Raw genomic sequence first — 21,727 nt, 5'->3', positions numbered from 1 at the left:
GGTCAGGCTACATGAAGATGCCACTGCATCACACCACCAACGTTGGGCTGCAAGCAGAGGAAGTAGACCACTGATAGCTCATAGTGAGAACGGCTGTTAGGTAAATGTATTGCTTTTTTTGCTTGGCACAATGGAGGCACTATCTGTATATGGGGCAAAATAGAGGCACTATATGAAGGCACAATGGTCAAACTATTACTATATGGGGCTACAATGGGGGCATTATCTGTATATGGGGCAAAATAGGGACACTAGCTGAATATGGAGACAAAATAGGGGCATTATCTGTATATGGTGGCACAATAGGGGACACTTACTATATGGAGCAATAAGGAGCACTATAACTATATGGTGGAACTATTACTACATAGGGGCACAAAAAGGGAATTATTACTGTAGGTTGGGAGGACTGGAGGCACTATAAAGACACAAAGGGCGCACTATCTGTATAGGGGCACAAGGGTGAACTATTGCTGTAGGGGGGACACGGGAGGCACTATTTGTGTATGGGGGCACAATAGTGGCATTATCATTGCATGCTTGCATCATTACTACATGGCAGCACAAAGGGAGACAAGTCCAGGATTTGCCCTGGAGTCCATTCAACTTTAGGCATCCGAGCGTGCATATTTAAATGGTGGGACATGATTAATATACGACCCTTAGATGAGGCCAAGGGCTGTATAGAATGCTACACTAAAGTAGAGTATAATAATGTACAACTGGGTACCTTGGAGCATCCAAATAATTACACCAAGTCAGGAAGCTAAACTGTTAATAGCAGACAGAATCCATGGAGCTTGTAAGCCCCATGACAGGCACATTTTTGAGGAAAGGACAGACAGATTGGTTTAGGCGCCGTGCGGCGCTGTTGTGGGCACTCCATAACCTTTCCATCTAGCGTTTGCGTGCCCGTTGTCTTGGAGTCCTGCTATTTTCGCTCATGCCACGTGATGAATCCCCCCGGCTCGCAGTGAGCAGGACACGATCCACGCAAGCCTGTTCAGTCCTTGGTTAATACTCTTTCTGGAAGTGGCATACGGAGGAGTCCGCACAGCTCCCCGGCAGATAAGTGATTTTTGCAGACTCCTTCCAGCTCATTTGGAATGCCCCGAGCCATATTTATCTATAATTAAAACGCCGGCCTATAAATATTTCAGCCTTAAAATCTCCTCTTCACAAAGTTAACATGCCAGGGAGAAAATGTTTTTGTATGGTTTGTCCAGAAAAGCTTTTTACGTGCATTATGCGGGAAGTCTGCGACTCGATCCGGTATAAAAGTATTTACAGAGGACAAAAAGGTAAAAGCTTCTTACATAAAGGGAATACATAGACAAAAAAATGCAAGCGGCCAACTGAAAAGAATAGCAGGAGATGAAAGCCACCCAAATGTAGACAATGCATTAATGGAGTCGTCTCATCCCAGCATTCCCTCTCTATACGCCTTATTAGAGGTCATGCAGGGGCACAAACAGAGGCTCCCGAACCATCGGACCCCACCACTCCATTATTAGATTAATAACCATTTGTTTGACTGGCCTAGTGTAATACTACATGTCTCCTGTAGTGGCCGCTGCAGGAAAGTGAGCAGAAGAGTTGGTGGGAAAACAGAATCAGTCCTTTTCTTACTATGGAAACATCGAAATCTCTTATTGTTGCTCTGATCCATTCCTGTCCTGACTGCTGTAACTCACTACTGACCGGTCTTCCCCTCGCTAAACTCTCCCCTCTCCGATCCTGAATGCAGAAACCAGGCTCATCTTTCTATCCTACACAATGCCCCCACCCTGTGCCAGTCACTACACCAATGCCCCACCATGTGCCAGTCACCACAACAATGCCCCCACCCTGTGCCAGGCACTACACCAATGCCCCCACCCTGTGCCAGGCACTACACCAATGCCCCAACCCTGTGCCAGGCACTACACGAATGCCCCCACCCTGTGCCAGGCACTACACCAATGCCCCCACCATGTGCCAGTCACTACACCAATTCCCCCAGCCTGTGCCAAAAACTACATTAACATTCCCACTCTGTGCCAGTCACTACAACAATGCCCCCACCCTGTGCTAGTCAATACAGCAATGCCACCTCAGAGAGCCCACAGCTAAACCAGTGTGTGGCAAGGCGGATCCACATCAGTCTGCCTGACAATGCTCAGCACTCTCATCCATAAAGCTCTCTACAGTGCTGCACTGCCCTATATCTCCTGCCTCATTTGTGATTACCACCCTACCTGTGCTCTCTGTTCTTATAATGATTTTAGACTAAGTTCCTCCATAATCCAAATCTCACCCTCCAGTCTCCAAGATTTCTTCCAAGCTGCATCAGTTTTCTGGGTTGCGCTACCCTAGACAATCAGATTAATCATCAATACCCACAGTGAGCCCTAAACCACATCTCTTTAGTAAGGCCAATCACATTCCCTAATCTAACTCCATTTACCCCTCTTCTACATTCCTTCTCCGAACCCAACCCCTTTCAGACCACAGTATTCCCCACACCCCATATCTGTACAGATAGCATCTGGTGAGCAACTCATACAGCTTTATGTATACTACCTGATTTATATAAGAGATGGCCAGACCATGGTACAGAACAAGCACCGCTACCTCTTGTTTCACTCATACTTCCTCAGATTGTAAGTGCTTGTGAGCAGGACCCTTACCCCTATTTACTCATAGATTGTAAGCTCTTGTGACCAGGGCCCTCACCCCTATCTCCTCATAGATTGTAAGCTCTTGTGAGCAGGACCCTCACCCCTATCTCCTCATAGACTGTAAGCTCTTGTGAGCAGAGCCCTTATTCCTATCTCCTCATAGATTGTAAGCTCTTGTGAGCAGGACCCTCACCCCTATCTCCTCATAGATTGTAAGCTTTTGTGAGCAGGACCCTCACCCCTATCTCCTCATAGACTGTAAGTTCTTGTGAGCAGGGCCCTCACCCCTATCTCCTCATAGATTGTAAGCTCTTGTGAGCAGGGCCCTTACCACTATCTCCTCATAAACTGTAAGCTCTTGTGAGCAGGGCCCTCACCCCTATCTCCTCATAGTTTGTAAGCTCTTGTGAGCAGGACCCTAAACCTTTATCTCCCTATAGATTGTAAGCTCTTGTGAGCAGGGCCCTCACCCCTATTTCCTCCATAGACTGTAATCTCTTGTGAGCAGGACCCTCACCCCTACCTCCTCATAGACTGTAAGCTCTTGTGAGCAGGGCCCTCACCCCTATCTCCTCATAGATTGTAAGCTCTTGTGAGCAGGGCCCTTACCACTATCTCCTCATAAACTGTAAGCTCTTGTGAGCAGGGCCCTCACCCCTATCTCCTCATAGTTTGTAAGCTCTTATGAAAAGGACCCTCACCCCTATCTCCTCATAGACTGTAAACTCTTGTGATCAGGACCCTCGCCCCTATCTCCTCATAGACTATAAGCTCTTGTGAGCAGGGCCCTTACCCCTATCTCCTCATAGACTGTAAGCTCTTGTGAGCAGGACCCTCACCCCTATCTCCTCATAGACTGTAAGCTCTTGTGAGCAGGACCCTCACCCCTATCTCCTCAGTTTGTAAGCTCTTGTGAGCAGGACCCTCACCCCCATCTCCTCATAGACTATAAGCTCTTGTGAGCAGGACCCTTACCCCTATCTCCTCATAGACTGTAAGCTCTTGTGAGCAGGACCCTTACCCCTATCTCCTCATAGACTGTAAGCTCTTGTGAGCAGGACCCTCACCCCTATCTCCTCATAGACTGTAAGCTCTTGTGAGCAGGACCCTCACCCCTATCTCCTCAGTTTGTAAGCTCTTGTGAGCAGGACCCTCACCCCCATCTCCTCATAGACTATAAGCTCTTGTGAGCAGGACCCTTACCCCTATCTCCTCATAGACTGTAAGCTCTTGTGAGCAGGACCCTTACCCCTATCTCCTCATAGACTGTAAGCTCTTGTGAGCAGGACCCTCACCCCTATCTCCTCATAGACTGTAAGCTCTTGTGAGCAGGACCCTCACCCCTATCTCCTCATAGACTGTAAGCTCTTGTGAGCAGGACCCTCACCCCTATCTCCTCATAGACTGTAAGCTCTTGTGAGCAGGACCCTCACCCCTATTGTTTGAACTCGGACTTAGCTTGTTACTTTGTAATTTCTGATCTGTAAAGCCTGATAAAACACACTGTTGCTATAAAAATAAAGATTCTTTTCCAGGAGATCATCGGGGCATTTTCCCACTTTCATTCTGTAAGCTGATAGGAAGGTTCATAAGTTTGCTCCACACTCAACTATTGCCAGTCACTTTGGGAACAGAAGCAATCAGAAGGCATTGATCCTTATGCAGTTACTGTTGGAAGGAAGATTGAACCACAAGCCGCATATTCTGCAGCTATCAGCAACATCTAGCATCCCCGTGACTAGAAGGAGTCCCCTTCGACTTTGTTCAGACTCTAAAAAATAAAATCTATGCTTCCAAAGCCTTCCATCTGACCGAGGAGAGCATTACGTTTCTTGCTGGCATCTTTGCATAGGAAAGGTAGATATTTTTTGACCACCGCTGATAATCACAAAGAGATATATGACGGCTGCTTGCGGAGGACTTGTATGTACTATAGTCCTTAAAATTCAGTCCTAGTAACTCACCATTTTCCCTTGTAGACCACCGACATCATGCAGTTAGGAGGAAGGGACATAAGGACCCCTCTGGGAGCCACAGAATGCTCTGGCAAAGGTGAGATTCCTACAGTGCCACATATGCCATCTCGATGGCAGGGTCCACATTGTCCAGCCTTTCAACAGTCTTCGTACCATGAATGGGGATATAAGCCAAAGCGGTCTTCTCCATAAGGAATGGCTAACCATTCACAGACAGCTGTTTCGGGGTGCTTGCCCTGCATCGGTGCACAGTAGTCTTCTGGTTGGCTGGGTAAGGGGCCTGTGACGTGGCTCAGGAGAGGTACAGCTTCATCATCGTCATGTAGGTACAATGAGACTCATAGGCCACACAGAGCTACTCTGAGAATTACTGCGGCTTACATTTGCGCTTGCCAATCACATGATGATTGCAGAAAGACGTGGAAGGATGAGATGGAATCAGTGGTGTAGTTGTAGGGCACTCGGAGGCTGGTAAAACAACCTACCATAGACCCACTGTCACATTAGCAAAAGTACATTGCTAGCCTTAGTGATGTGCAACCCGTACGGGCGCACAGGGTGCCAGCTACCAGCTTTGGGGGGGTGGGGGTGCACTAGGCAGATGTAGGCTGGGGATATCAGCCCTTATGCCCACCCAACCAGATGATCTTCCTCCTCCATGTGGCAGTGTCTTGTAGAATAACATGAATCATCCTCCTCCTGGCTCTTGCTTCTCTCCTGTTATAAGCTTATCTCTGGAGCTGTATTTATACTATGAACTTGGTCTAGTGCTATATTTATATTATGAGCTTGACTCTGAGGCTGTATTTATTTCAGCTTGGTTCTGGGACTGCATTTATGTGCTGGGCTTGGTTCTGGTGCTGTATTTATGTATTATCCTTGGTTCTGGTGCTGTATTTATGTATTAACCTTGGTTCTGGTGCTGTATTTATGTATTGAGTTCATCTATGGGGCTGTATTTATTTTAGCTTGGTTTGAAACGTGTGTGTCTAACTAGCTTGGTTTTGGGGCTGCATTTATGTGCTGGGCTTGGTTCTGGTGCTGTATTTATGCACTGAGCTTGGTTCTAGGCCTGTATTTATGTATTGAGCTTGGTTATGAGGCTGTATTTATTGTCAGTTTGGTTCTAGTGCTATATTTATGCTATGAGCTTGGTTCTGGTACAGCATTTACTCACTAAACTGATCTGCTGCTATCTTGCTGCTTTCTGCACAAGCAGAATATAGGCGGACTATTTATTGGTGCAATATATCTAATTGTCTTCCTATGACAGCAGCAGTAGAAAAACCCCCGTACAGGGTGCCATCTACCCCAAGACTGGCACTGCGGCAGTGAGGCATAGTGGTGTAGTAAATATCATCTACAGATCCTATAGAGGGATGTCATTCCCTACAGCTGCACACGCAGCGCTTGGCTTCTCCGTATGTCTTGGGGCGGCTTGATGGCCCATTTGTCGTAACATTTATTTCGCATTGTAGCCCATGAAATGAATCAGCGCTCTCTCTTCAGAGCATTCATCTGCAGACTATCAAAATCTGCCATAAAATGATAGGCGGCAGCAATGATTTCATCTGCATACTGCACATCCCACTACATTCCACTAGAGGGCAGTATGTCAACAAATGTCAGGCGGACGAGGCGTAGACTATGCAACAAAATAACATTTTATCTGATATTATGTCTCCATTTTTTTCTCGCCCCGTAATAAAAAGCGGCTTCGTTATGCGGTGATTTATCCGTTATAATTACTAGCCTATAAAACACCTAACAAATAATAATGATTAAAGCCAAAATGGAAAATTAGACATTTAGAGACACAAAGAAATAAAAAAAGAGAAGTAAACCCCCCTCTGGGGACGACGGTGACACCGCGCTGCCAGACTGGGCCCCAGACAAGCGCTACATTGCATCGCCTTTGTGTCAAAGGTTAGGCAGCGAGACAAGGATCTGCAGGGGGCCGCGGGTCCTGCCGCCCGCCGGGCATCACCGGAGGCGCAAGCCAGCAAGGAATGCACCAAATCCACTAGAGATCTTACATAGGACTGCAAGCAAATACAGAGCAGGCACCAGGATGCACAAGATACAGAAGATACGGTCCCAGGAGAGTTAAAGGACCACTCTGCTACATCACAGTGTGTGTATAAATATATATATATACACCCTGGATGCATATGTATGGATCTGCGGAGCGTGTTGGTGTTGCCAGGTTACAGGCGGCTGGTTGTGCTTACATGGAGTTTATGACTGCTTATGCGCAATTCTCTCCTGTTTTTGTTCCTCGTGTCTGTACGTTTATGGGGGGGTCATAATTCGGGGGACACGTGATGGCGCGTATACTTATTATGCAACATGCAGAGTCAGACAGAGATATAGAGGAAGTGCAGCAATTTAGGGGATCAATCACATGGATATCATTAATTTACCTGCCATAGACACAAACCTGATAGAAAGATGGATGGATGGATGGATGGATAGATAGATACATATGAGAGAGAGAGAGAGAAATATGAAAACCAACCTCCTGACATAGATACATACCCAGAAACAAGCTTATAACAGGAGTACAGACCCAGAAGTAAGCTCATAACATAAATACAGACCCAGAACCAACCTCAGTACATAGATACAGCACCAAAACAAAGCTCATGACATGAATACAGACCCAGAACCAATCTCAGTAAATAGATAAAGCATCAAAACAAAGCTCATGACATAAATACAGACCCAGAACAAAGCTCATGACATAAATACAGACCCAGAACAAAGCTTATGACATAAATACAGGTATAGAACAAAGTTCATAACATACATAACATAAATACAGACCCAGAACCAACCTCAGTACATAGATACAGCACCAAAACAAAGCTCATGACATAAATACAGACCCAGAACCAATCTCCCAATATAAATACAGACCCAGAACCAATCTTACAACATAAATACAGATGCAGAACCAATCTCACAATATAAACACAGACCCAGAACAATCTCATAACATAAATACAGACCCAGAACCAAGCTAATGACATAAATACAGCCCCAGAACAAACCTCAGTAAATAGATAAAGCATCAAAACAAAGCTCATGACATAAATACAGACCCAGAACAAAGCTTATGACATAAATACAGGCATAGAACAAAGTTCATAACATACATAACATAAATACAAATCCAGAACCAATCTCACAATATAAATACAGACCCAGAACCAATCTCCCAACATAAATACAGACCCAGAACCAATCTTACAACATAAATACAGATGCAGAACCAATCCCACAATATAAACACAGACCCAGAACAATCTCATAACATAAATACAGACCCAGAACCGAGCTAATGACATAAATACAGCCCCAGAACAAACCTCAGTAAATAGATAAAGCATCAAAACAAAGCTCATGACATAAATACAGACCCAGAACCAAGCGAATGACATAAATACAGCCCCAGAACAAACCTCAGTAAATAGATAAAGCATCAAAACAAAGCTCATGACATAAATACAGACCCAGAACAAAGCTTATTACATAAATACAGGCAGAGAACAAAGTTCATAACATACATAACATAAATACAAACCCAGAACCAATCTCCCAACATAAATACAGACCCAGAACCAATCTCACAATATAAATACAGACCCAGAACCAATCTCCCAACATAAATACAGACCCAGAACCAATCTTACAACATAAATACAGACCCAGAACCAATCTCACAACATAAATACAGACCCAGAACCAATCTCATAATATAAATACAGACTCAGAACCAAGCTAATGACATAAATACAGCCCCAGAACCAAGCTCATAGCATAAATATAGCACCAGAACAAACCCCAGTAAATAGATACAGCACCAAAAAAAGATCATGACAAATACAGGCCCAGAACAAGGCTTATAACATAAATACAGGCATAGAACAAAGGTCATAACATAAATACAAACCCAGAACCAATCTCACAACATACAAACCCAGAACCAATCTCACAACATAAATACAGACCCAGAACCAATCTCATGACATAAATACTGTAGAAGAACTAAGCAACTGCGTTGCGGAGTCACCAATGGGCTGAGGTGCCTTGAAACATAGGAGGGAAAGAGGTAGGACCAAGATGGGGATGATTTATGAGGCTTTACAAGGAGCTGCTGCATGGATGAATTAGATCTGACCAGACAAATATAAGGGGGACAATCGCCCCCAGCCTACATCCACTTAGTCCCTCCCCCCACAAGCTGTTGTCCTGTGTGGCCCCATGGGTCGCAGGTGCTAAGGCGGATTGCGCACAACACCGCCATTTTTGGATTTCTGCAGGTCTCAGCAGTTAGATGATAGGTACTGAAAGTCAATCTTGGTAATACCCTTTTAAGGCATTCTGCATCAGACCAGGGAGCAGTAGGCTCCCTCTGGCTATGGCCCCCGACCACTGCCCTAATGTCGAAATGGCCTGTCCACCTATGGATACATGCGATGAAGGGTATTTAGGTCTTAGCTAATAGACAAAGCTTCAATCAGAGGACATCTGGTGGCCCAGGCTCCAGGACCCTCACCGATGTCCTTCCGACACATCTCTAACTAACCCCAGAATGCCCCTTTAATCTTATAGAACAACTGGCCCTTTAAGGCAGGACTGCGCACAATGTTATACCTCCTCCTGTAGTGTCTTCTACTTTTCATGAAAGGTCTTTTTGAAGACTCGGTAAGGTTTTGTGGTCTCTGCTTGGTACTAATGACCCCCGATGAGCTGTAGAATCTCTACCGGCAGAACGTGACACCTTCCATTCATTCTTCCTAATTACAGCGGCGCTCATTGTCTGTGCCTTGTGCCGCGCGCACCCGTCTCTGGCGGCATGAAATCCTGAGACGTGGGCATGTTGGCCGGCGCAGGGCTCCATACACACAATGGCTTGCCCATATCTCGTCTGCCAGCTGACTAATATCCTACTTGGAATTGGATTGGGAAACCTAAACTTACACCGTACTTCTTCTTTCAGTAGCGACGACTAGACCCCAAAGAGTGCTTAATTCAGTCCGGCGCGGTCGCCGCTAAAATACAGTAAGGCGGTGTCACATGACCGAAAAGTGATCGCGTGGATCAATTAAATCCATTGGATTATGCAGTTCCGTTCACATTAGTGGGTCAGAATCGTGTAATCTGCGACATGGAGCCCTACGGTCACGGATATACCCGCCGCGCAAACGCAATTACTGCAGAGGACCGCCTGTGTGAGTACGCAGTTGGGTACAGTACATGACGCGGCCGTACGCAGGGTCACAGCTGGGATCCGCCAGGCCTGCGCAAGCGGATTCTGCATACGGACGTGTGAGCCCGGCCTAAGGCACATTACCTAAAGGTCTGACCTTAATGATACATTAGAGCTGCATTCACAATTCAGCTAGGCACCAATGGAAACTGTCAACAAGCCTGCAGACAGACATATCCCTAACAGCTGAGCAGAGGTCCAATAATGTAAGGGGGCAGCTAGTATTCCATACATCAGATGACTGTAGTAGAGACAACACAGAGTAAGCCCTGCAGAGATAACGAACAATCAGGGGATTATCATAGATTCCAGCTTTGTCAGCAGAATTGCAAATGCAGCTCTGGAGTATAATACAGTCTATAAATCAAGGTCAGTACAAGGTAAATTATGTAATGTACACAGTGACTCCACCAGCAGAATAGTGAGTGCAGCTCTGGAGTATAATACAGGATGTAACTCAGGATCAGTACAGGATAAGTAATGTATGTACACAGTGACTCCACCAGCAGAATAGTGAGTGCAGCTCTGGAGTATAATACAGGATGTAACTCAGGATCAGTACAGGATAAGTAATGTATGTACACAGTGACTCCACCAGCAGAATAGTGAGTGCAGCTCTGGAGTATAATACAGGATGTAACCCAGGATCAGTACAGGATAAGTAATGTATGTACACAGTGACTCCACCAGCAGAATAGTGAGTACAGCTCTGGGGTATAATACAGATTGTAACTCAGGAGCAGTACAGGATAAGTAATGTATGTACACAGTGACTCCACCAGTAGAATAGTGAGTGCAGCTCTGGAGTATAATACAGGATGTAACTCAGGGTCAGTACAGGATATGTAATGTATGTACACAGTGACTCCACCAGCAGAATAGTGAGTGCAGCTCTGGAGTATAATACAGGATGTAACCCAGGATCAGTACAGGATAAGTAATGTATGTACACAGTGACTCCACCAGCAGAATAGTGAGTGCAGCTCTGGAGTATAATACAGGATGTAACTCAGGATCAGTACAGGATAAGTAATGTATGTACACAGTGACTCCACCAGCAGAATAGTGAGTGCAGCTCTGGAGTATAATACAGGATGTAACTCAGGATCAGTACAGGATAAGTAATGTATGTACACAGTGACTCCACCAGCAGAATAGTGAGTGCAGCTCTGCAGTATAATACAGGATGTAACTCAGGATCAGTACAGGATAAGTAATCTATGTACATAGTGACTCCACCAGCAGAATAGTAACTCAGGACAGTACAGTGCAGCTCTAGAATATAATCTTGGATCAATCTTGCCCCATAGAATGCGGGTATTGGCTGTCTTTTATAGCTGACACTTGCCCACGCTGATCATGGCTGCTAACCCTTTAACTCTTTCTAATCCACTGTCTGACGTCTGAAGACATCATGATTTAAGGCTGTACAGCTCCGATGTTGGAAGACATCCGTCGGGCTTCTCTTACTGTATATTGGCAGCCTCTCTGCTGTCGGAACCTATCCAACGTATCACCTCATGCAGTACTGGCTTTAGCCAGCAGATAGCGCCGTTGTAGAACGACAGAAAAAGAGTAAGCCCCCCTAGGAAAACGAGGATACAAATTGGATTGGAAAGGGTTAAGGCCCAATGTCCACTGGCAAATTGGAATTATTAAATCCGCGTGGGTGTCCCGCACGCGTGATCTGCGCCCTTAGGGAATCATTGGACACCCGCAGGTAATTAAATACCCACGGATGTCATTTTTCCCAGGCGTGCGGATCACACGTGCGGGAAAACACTGACAGCATGCTCCATTTTGTGCCGGTCTCCCATGTGGACACCCTCCGCGGCTTCCATTGAAGCCTATGGGAGCCGTCCGCTCACGCAGCACAACCGCAGCTGTATTTCTGCTGTGCCGTGGGAGCGCAGGAGTTCAAAAAAATAAAAAGGTGTGCACGGCGCCGAGCATATCTGCCGGACCGAAGAAAGAAGATCCGAACACGATGGAGGGCAAACCCGCAGAGTGCGGACAGGTAAGTATATCTTATTGTCAGGCCTCATGTTTGCGGGAAAGGAGGAACCCGCTGCGGGATTCTGCATGGAGAATATGTGCGGCCCTGAATTTCTCTGTGGACATGAGGCCTTAATGACACCCTAAATTCAGTATATCATATACCACCATTGAAAAAGGCCTCCGACAGCTACGGTGGTGGATAAATAAAAGTTATGATTTTTGGAAAACTGAAAGGAAAAATCAATTTTTTTTTTCAAAACAGGGCCGCTACCCTCTAGGGGTTAAGAAGAATCTGTCCAGTGTGCACTATCACAATGCTAGTATTGGGACACTCCAAAATACACTTATAGCTTTAGGGGTTCGGCTCATCAAGACAACCCCTTAAAAAGGGCTGACACGGTGATAAATGGAAGCCTGGTCTGCCACACTGTGGTTGACTATATACTGTATTGGCGGTCTAGGTCGGGTCTCTCTGTTCTGCTTCATGGGGGGACCGATGGCGATGCCACTCTATGGCTGCCATATTCCCTAACAGGGCATGCGGAGTGGGGATGTCCTCATGCCTAGAGATTCACGATAGTAGAGTCTACAGTGACCCTCCCTTGGATGGACCGTAGTATGAGGAGATCTTTACGTCATCTCCGTAGGTGGTCGTCATCCAGGAGCCGCGCTGGTCCTGTGTCATTCGGGATTTAGCCATAGATGGTCCAGTAAAACCTACCTTTTGGTAATCTTCTTTGGATTTGAGAGCGGCGTCCATCTGTTCCTTGGTATACGTATAGATGGCCGAACGATACATGGTTCCTACATCGTTCCCCTGACGCATCCCTGGTGGAGAGAAGAGACACAACGTTAGCATGGGCCACGTCATCCATGGCAAAGTCATACTGTGAAGGCGGTGGGCGTTTAATGGATAAGTCTGCAGTATTGCCAGACCATACAACCTTATCGGACACATATACAGTAGACTACGGACTATACATACAATATAGTCAGACATTACCGGGCCCCTCCATAACGTATGCATGCACTTGTCTCGTGCCTCTGTATTGTCAGTGTCTTTCATGTTGCATGAATATGATGTGTATTGCACTTCTGCAGCACTGAAGCGGTTGACTGTCTGGTATGTGAGAATGTCTGAGAAATGTATCTTGTTGTCTGTCATGTGAGTGTGCTTTATATGTATGAATGCAAGGTGTTTGCAAAGGGGTCTTGTGTCCTTCTGTCTTCGGTTCTGGACTTGTAAGTGAGAGGAGTGTTGGTGGAGCTACAAGTGAGCCACACGGGCAACTTCAGTCCGGTGTGGGCTGAGATGGAAGAAGAGGAAGGGTATCCTCAGCCTACCCTGGGCCAGCTTTACCCAGAAGATGCCAGTGGTGTCCTAAATCACTGATGAATGGAGAGAGAGTGAACCGCCATGCAGTGTGGAGTGTCAGCCAAACATGAGTGCCGACCGGTAAAGAGCTGGTGAGAGTGAAAGGCGTTGGTACCGGGACCAAAAAAAAAAAAAGAGTAGTTATATATTGCATTTATAGGTAGGCTGCTTATGCAGACAGCAGCATGTCCACGCCAGAACAGATCAGTGAATAAATACTATAACAGAACCAAGTTCTTAACATAAATACAGCACCAGAACCAAGTGCAGGACACAAGTACAGCACCAGAACCAATCGGAGTACATAAATACAGCACCAGAACCAAGCTCAGTACAGCACCAGAACCAAGCTCAGTACAGCACCAGGACCAAGCTCAGTACAGCACCAGGACCAAGCTCAGTACAGCACCAGGACCAAGCTCAGTACAGCACCAGGACCAAGCTCAGTACAGCACCAGGACCAAGCTCAGTACAGCACCAGGACCAACCTGAGTACATAAATGCAGCACCAGAACTGAGTGTAGTACATCAATACAACACCAGAACCAAGCTCAATACATAAGTACAGCATGAACCACCCTCAGTATTTAGATACAATATTAGAATGAAGTTCATAACATAAATACATTAACATAACTAAGCAATTGGGTGATTCGTGTTGCAATCCCCCCCAGCCTACATCCATCTGGTACTGCCCTTAAAAGCTGGTGACCTGCATCCTGTGTGATCCCACATATCGCACATAACAGAACCAAGTTTATAACAAGTACAGCACCACACCCAGCATACAGCATCAGAACCGAGCTCATCATATAAATACAGCATCAGAACCAAGCTCATCATATAAATACAGCATCAGAACCAAGCTCATCATATAAATACAGCATCAGAACCAAGCTCATCATATAAATACAGCATCAGAACCAAGCTCGTGGCATAAATACAGCATCAGAACCAAGCTCATCATATAAATACAGCATCAGAACCAAGCTCATCATATAAATACAGCATCAGAACCAAGCTCATCATATAAATACAGCATCAGAACCAAGCTCGTGGCATAAATACAGCATCAGAACCAAGCTCATCATATAAATACAGCATCAGAACCAAGCTCATCATATAAATACAGCATCAGAACCGAGCTCATCATATAAATACAGCATCAGAACCGAGCTCATCATATAAATACAGCATCAGAACCAAGCTCATCATATAAATACAGCATCAGAACCAAGCTCATCATATAAATACAGCATCAGAACCAAGCTCATCATATAAATACAGCATCAGAACCAAGCTCGTGGCATAAATACAGCATCAGAACCAAGCTCATCATATAAATACAGCATCAGAACCAAGCTCATCATATAAATACAGCATCAGAACCAAGCTCATCATATAAATACAGCATCAGAACCAAGCTCATCATATAAATACAGCATCAGAACCAAGCTCATCATATAAATACAGCATCAGAACCAAGCTCATCATATAAATACAGCATCAGAACCAAGCTCATCATTTAAATACAGCATCAGAACCAAGCTCATCATATAAATACAGCATCAGAACCAAGCTCATCATATAAATACAGCATCAGAACCAAGCTCGTGGCATAAATACAGCATCAGAACCAAGCTCATCATATAAATACAGCATCAGAACCAAGCTCATCATATAAATACAGCATCAGAACCAAGCTCATCATATAAATACAGCATCAGAACCAAGCTCATCATATAAATACAGCATCAGAACCAAGCTCATCATATAAATACAGCATCAGAACCGAGCTCATCATATAAATACAGCATCAGAACCAAGCTCATCATATAAATACAGCATCAGAACCGAGCTCGTCATATAAATACAGCATCAGAACCGAGCTCGTGGCATAAATACAGCACTAGAAGCAATGTTAGTACATAAATACAGCACCAGAACCAACTTTAGTACATAGTTACAATTTCAGAACCAAGCTCATAACATATATACAGTAGCAGAACTAAGCAACTGAAGTGCAGGGGCTCCAATGGGCTGTCGGCAATGCCTCCGAACATCAGAGGGGAGAAGACAGAGCCAGGAGGAGGATGATTCATGTAGCTCCACAAGACACTGACACATTGAGGAAGAGGATCATCTGGCCAGGAGGATCTAAGGTGGAAAATAGCACCCTGTGAGACTACACGGGGCGCATGCAGCTAAGGCCGACCATGCATAGGACTAAACAGACACCCTACGTACACTATCAGAGGACCATACAGGCACGCTTACATATATATTTTGAAGCCTACATGACTATATCTACCACTGTCTATGTATCTATAGTCTCTCTGTTGCGGACTGTGACAACGTATAAATTGGAGTGATTATTGTAAGTAGGAGTCATCCAGGCTCTGATGATCTGGCCGCTATGCACTACTACACCCATCATCCACCATCAGGGATTTCTTTGTACATAGGCTATGATGGAGAATTAACACATTGCCTCTTCACTGAACATGGGGCTCTCTATGAAGGCTTACTGTACGACCTCAGGAAGATTAAACGGCCTGGTAGTAATCACGGTAAAACATGATTAATGGGGCCATGCCTCCCTGCCCATAGCTGTAGATTGCAGGAAATTTAACCTCTTCTATCCCAGGTAGGTGGGGGGTGGGGTGGGGGGGGGGGGAGGTAAGGACTCGGGAGACTGCAGATGGGAATGAATCATCCGCTGCAGTGTAGAGTTTACTGCACAGAGTGTAACTTCATTGTTTTAATCCTCAAGGACGAGCGAAGCCATAACTTGTTTATGAATAATACATAATTATGTACGAAAGAGACAATTATAACGTTGAGGGGAGAGGAGACATCAAGGCGGTCTGGTCAGTGGTTATACGGTGCATACAGGAAGAGATGGAAGTAATACTGTCTCATCGAGACAATCCCTGGCCGGATAGCCTAACAGAGCATATGAACATCGTAAAAAGGGGGTGGTCCTACCTGAGACCCCCGTCTATGAGCCAAAACTAATGGCCGCTTAATAAGACTTGCTCCTGCATTGGGGGAACTGAAGAAGTGTACGCATTACATGTTCAAATGAATGGCTGCCATGTAATAATGGAAAATGTCTGGCCAGCTGTTTGTTGAGGGTGTCACAAGTTGGCTGATCGCCACGGCAGCTGCTACCTGAAAGGGGTTGCTTCAGTAAATACTGTCATTGTGTTTCTTAAACATGTGGCTGCACTTTAAAGGGGGTGTATATGCTGAAGCTGCACTTGAGGGGCACATGTGGTTGGACTCTATAGGGAGGGCATATGGCTGCAGTTAGGGGGTATATGTGGTTGTGGACATGTCTGCAGTTGGGAGGCTTATGTGGTTGAACTATGTCTGGAAGTAGATATGGCTGTACTTGGAAAGCCCATGTGGTTAGCTTCTATATGAGGGGCATATAGCTACATTTGCAGGCACATGTGACTGGACTCTACATGAGTGGTACATGGTTGTACTTGGGAGTGTGTGTTTGGGGAGGGGGTGGGGTCACGTGTGGTTGGACTCTGTATGGATGTGGATATGGCTATACTTGGAAAGCCCATGTGGTTAGACTCTATATAAGGGGCATATGGCGGCTGCACTTGGGGCAAATGTGGTTGGACATGGCTATACTTGGAAAGCCCATATGGTTAGACTCTATATGAGGGGCATATGGCTGTACTTGGGTGACACATATAGTTGGTCTCTATGGGAGGCATATGGCTGCACTTGGGGGACACATAAGGCTGCTCTCTACATTGGGTGCGTAAAGTCTTCAGACCCTTTTCCTTTTTTACATTTTGTTCTATTGTGGCCTCGTGTTTCCCCGTCACTCTGCACTCAGTACCCCAGAATTACAACATGACAACAGAAAGTTAGAAATATTTGTATTGTTTTAAATGAAAAACTATCATTTTGCATTGACGTAAGTATTCACACCCTGCGCTCAGTACTTAGTTGAAGCCCCTTTGGCAGCGTTTCCAGCCTCCAGTCTTCTTGGGTATGATGCCACCAGGTTTGCACACCTAGATTTGGGGATTCTCTGCTATTCTTCTCTGCAGACCCTCTCACGCTCTGTCAGGTTGAATGGGGGCCGTCTATGGAGCCATTCTCAGGTCTCTCTAGAGATGGTTGATTGGGTACAAGTCAGGGCTCTGGCTGGGCCACTCAAGAACATTCCCAGAGTTGTCCCTAAGCCCTTCCGGTGTTGTCCTGGCTGTATGCTTAAGGTCATTGTCTTGTTGGAAGGTGAACCTTCTGCTCATCAGAGCAGAGAATCTTGTTTCTCACAGTCTGAGGGCCATTTCGGTGCTTGTTGTTAAACTCCAGGCGGCTCTCATGTGTCTTACTGAGGAGGCTTCTTTCTGGCCGGTCTGCCATGAAGTCCAAATTAGTAGAGGCTACAGTGATGGTTGACCTTCTGGAAGTTTCTCTCATCTACACACAGGATCTTTGGAGCTCAGCCAGAGAGACAGTTAGGTTCTTGGTCACCTCTCCTACCAAGGTCTTTCTCCCCCGATGACTCAGTCTAGTAGGTCGGCGGCTCTGGGAAGAGACCTGGTTGTTCTTCTTCCATGTAAGCATTATGGATGCCGCTGGGCTCTTGGGGACTTTCAGGGCAGCGAAAATGTTTTTGTGGCTTCTCCACATCTGAGCCTCCCCACAATCCTATCTGAGGTCTACAGGCAGTTCTGTCCTCCTCATGGATTGGTTTTGGCTCTGATATGCATTGTGAGCGGTGAGACCTTATATAGAAGGGGAGGGGGTCTTTTAAAACTACGCCCAATAAGCTGAAATTCCCATAGACGACGCCAATCAAGGTTCAAAAGGATCTCAAAGATGATCAAGAGAAACGGGGGGCCCCAGGGCTAAATTTCAAATGTCGTACCAAAGGGTGTGAATACTTACGTCATTGCAAAATATTAGTTTTTCCATTTTTTTTAAAGCAAAATGTATAAAGATTTCTAACATTCTGTTGTCACTTTGTTATTATGGGGTATTGAGTGCAGAATGATGGGAGGAAAACTTTTTAAATTTTTTTTAATAGGCCTCAACATAATAAAATGTTAAAAAAGTGAAAGGGTGAGAAGACTTTCCGGACCCGCTGCATATAGATAAAGGAGATGGAGTCTATATGGGGGGCATGGCCTAATATGCCTACTCTTTATGGGTGTATATGGCTGAACGGTGCATTGAGGGGCACATGGCACTGACTTTTGCAGTTCTGTGGTTATAACTATATAGGAGAAATGGCTGTATGGGGTATTGTGGCACTGTGGTGGCGGGTGGGCATCAAAAGCACCTCAAAAGGCAGAAAACAAAATTTGCCCCAGCATGCAGCAGGCTGGCGCTCCGCTGCCTCCCATTTACTGTAAGGGCTCCTGCACACTTGTGATCGCGATATCGCTACGTTTTTTTAATGCGAATGTCAATAGGACGTTCTAATGTTAAAAACGCATCGCACAAAAATCGCAAAGCACAAACTTGCCATCGCCAGCGTGTAGGAGCCCTAATAGAGAGTGCGGCACATGTGAGACCACTTGTCCGCCGTAACGAGGAATGTACGGCCCTCATCTTGTGGTGAGGCTATGAAGCAAGTTGCCGCTGGACCGTAGGAATGTAATCCCCAAAATGGAAATCTACGACAGGTGAATTCCCACCTTCTATATTACAAGAGCCAAGATGAGATCGCCATCGCATTACCGGCGAGCGAACCAAGCATATTATCCATTGGCGTATTCCGTGGCACAGATGGCGGCTGGGTTCATTTTCACGGCGGTGAAGTGAAGTTTGTAGACGGAAAAAAATTCTTGCAATGCAAATACACTGGAAGAGAAATCTCCGTGTACGCGACGTACTTAGAGGGGCTACGTTCTGCTGACACGGCAGATGCTGCGAGATTGGCGGACACGGCCGAGTTCCGGCGCTCGCAGTCCCACACAGAAGTGAATGGAGCGAAGGTGTCCTTCCTGCAGGGTGCACCATTGTTGTGTTCTTGGGATCATGGTTGCCTTCTTGGGTCCTGGTGGATGGATGGCCATCGATCAGCAAGTTATCCCTACCCTGTAGATAGGGGGATAGCTTGCTGTGGTGCAAATACCCCACAAATTGTGGAAACGCAGCAAAACGGCAGGGTAGAGTTATTATAGTGAAGCTGCAGCAGAAAGTCTGCAGCGGTTTTTCTCCTATGTGGAACAGGATTTGCTTTTATCCCATTCAGTTTAGAAGTAAACGCCTCCGTTGCAGCGTCTCCGCTTAATCGCCGTACGAATGAAAAGTGCTACAACTTTCTAATGTACTTTGTGTTTCAGTTTCTCACCGTTCTCAAGATCTCTGCTAGTTGTCAGTGAATGCAAACTCTTGTGGCATCCGGAGGCAGTAAACTTCTCATCTGAGAAGTGGAAACCATATCCAGTCTAGACAATGCTCTGTGAGCTCAACACATCAGCAACATACAGTGCCGTTGTAGTCTGGCTTGCGCTAATATGCACCGTCCTTCAGCCTCTCTGTTAGTTTGTTACAATGTGTCAGTTTAGAGTCCAGACTAGAGTTGAGTGAATGTACTCTTCCGAGCTTGATGCTCGTTCGAGTATTAGCATATTCGATGGTGCTCGCTACTCGAGAGAGCATAAAGCCGTGTTCGACCCTGCCCCAGTTTTGTCCCCTCCCCACCGCTCGGCAACTGGCGGGTCCCATACAAATATGCTCGAGTCTCCCATTGAAGTCAATGGGGTTCGTTACTAGAGTAGAGCTCTCGAATTTTGCGAAGAGCTTGACTCAAATAACGTGGACCCGAGCATTTGGGTGCTCGCTCATCTCTAGTCCAGACTCTTCCGCTCACAGAGCATTGCAGCCGCTTGATTAAAACGTTATTTATAATGTTTATGTAAATGAATTCAGTCCTAAACCAATCACAAGTACTGGTGGGTAATAAGGCCAGTATACACAAACCTCATTTTGTGCCCAAAATGAGGCTGTGCCCTCAAAATAGTTGTTTTTTCGTAGCACAAACAATATGTCAATGAGCTCCAAATCATCCGATGGGTGGACCACTGGCTTGCACTGGTCTGGACTCTATCCCCTTTGTCCTCCAAAACCTCACCCCTTACTGAACGACTAACATCTCCAGCTAGTTCCTGCACTGCACACCTCGGACTAGGCACATGCACATTGAGGTGCCCTTCTGTGGCTTCTCTGAAGTCACCGAGCATACGCCTAGTCCCGGGTGTGTGGCGCAAGGAGAAGCTGGAGATATCAGTCATTCAGTAAGGGGTGAATTTTTGGAAGATGAGGGGACAGAGCCCAGACCAATGCAAGCCAGCAGACCGCCCATCGCATGATTCAAGGCTAATATGCTTATTAAGGAAAAATGGCAATTTTGGGAACACCGCAACATTTTGAGCCCAAAGTGAACTGTTTATGGTGGCTTCCATATCGCTCGCCAAAGAAGCTTGGGTCCGATTCAGGCTGGCAAACTCTTACGACAGATTTCCCGACTCAAAAATGTCTGGTATATCCACAGACTATGCCATAAGAGTCTGAGAGATACAGGTCCCACATTTGGGGCCTGCACCTATGGTAAGTGGAGAATGGCAGGACTGTGACAGGTCTCAGGTGCAGAATGGAGAGGTGGCTGCGCATGGCTTGCTCTGGTCACTTTTTTGGGAGTCATGCAAACCGCTGCACAAGTGTATTAGCAACACCCATTTAAAGGGCTTGTTCCACAATTCACTATTATCACTCAACCAAAAGAGCCCGGATCCCGAGTCTTGTCCTCCTCCTCTTCTCATCATTGTAGGCTTGCTGCAGCCACCCGCAATGATATGGAGATTCGATGAAGCGGCGGCGGTCACACATCTGCAACGCTTTTCCATTCATTTCAAATGGGGCTGATGGAAATAGCCAAGTAGAAGGACTCGCTAATCTGGAAGTCCCATTGAAAATGAATGGCGCTGCACAGTGCATGCATGACTATCGCTCCAGCCAATGAGCTCCTCACTGTTGGGCCTCTTTCACACGGACGACAGTGATATCGTATCTGTGTTCTCTGTGATATTATGGTTTTCTTGCGGTGATATCGCGATTTTGTGTCGCTACTACTACTTTGTAGTGCTCTTTCACCGGGATTTTTTGGGGATTGGGGGGGCTTGAAATATAAGCCCTACCCTCAAAATAAGGCCTATCTGCATAAAGAAAGACAAAACACAATACATCACCTAACAGGCGCTGTCAGCTCCGCCGTGCGTCTCCTGTGCAGCTCCGGCAGACTTGCTTGTAGTCTTCAGCCAGCGCTTCCTAGTTTAGAGGTTCAAAATCTGTGCCTCCAGGAAGCAATGGATGTGATTGGTTCATTGAGCTCTGCAGTAATTGGCTGAGCCGCGGCACTCGAGGACCAATCACAGCCAGCGTTTTCTGGAGGCGGGGA

The 21,727-nt window shown here is 46.0% G+C and overlaps 1 protein-coding gene across 2 annotated transcripts in view; it reads right to left on the bottom strand.

The window, feature by feature from the left end:
* The window catches only part of MSRA (methionine sulfoxide reductase A), a 295,929-nt gene that overhangs the window by 57,293 nt on the left and 216,909 nt on the right, over positions 1–21,727 (bottom strand). For both annotated transcript variants that reach the window (XM_066594899.1, XM_066594903.1), the window contains exon 6: positions 12,631–12,737. In XM_066594899.1, coding sequence (XP_066450996.1) covers positions 12,631–12,737 — 107 coding nt within the window. The remainder of the gene's footprint in view (positions 1–12,630; positions 12,738–21,727) is intronic.

Source organism: Eleutherodactylus coqui, chromosome 1, assembly GCF_035609145.1.
Source record: "Eleutherodactylus coqui strain aEleCoq1 chromosome 1, aEleCoq1.hap1, whole genome shotgun sequence".
Lineage (NCBI taxonomy): Eukaryota > Metazoa > Chordata > Amphibia > Anura > Eleutherodactylidae > Eleutherodactylus > Eleutherodactylus coqui.
This window is presented reverse-complemented; position numbering and strand designations above follow the sequence as displayed.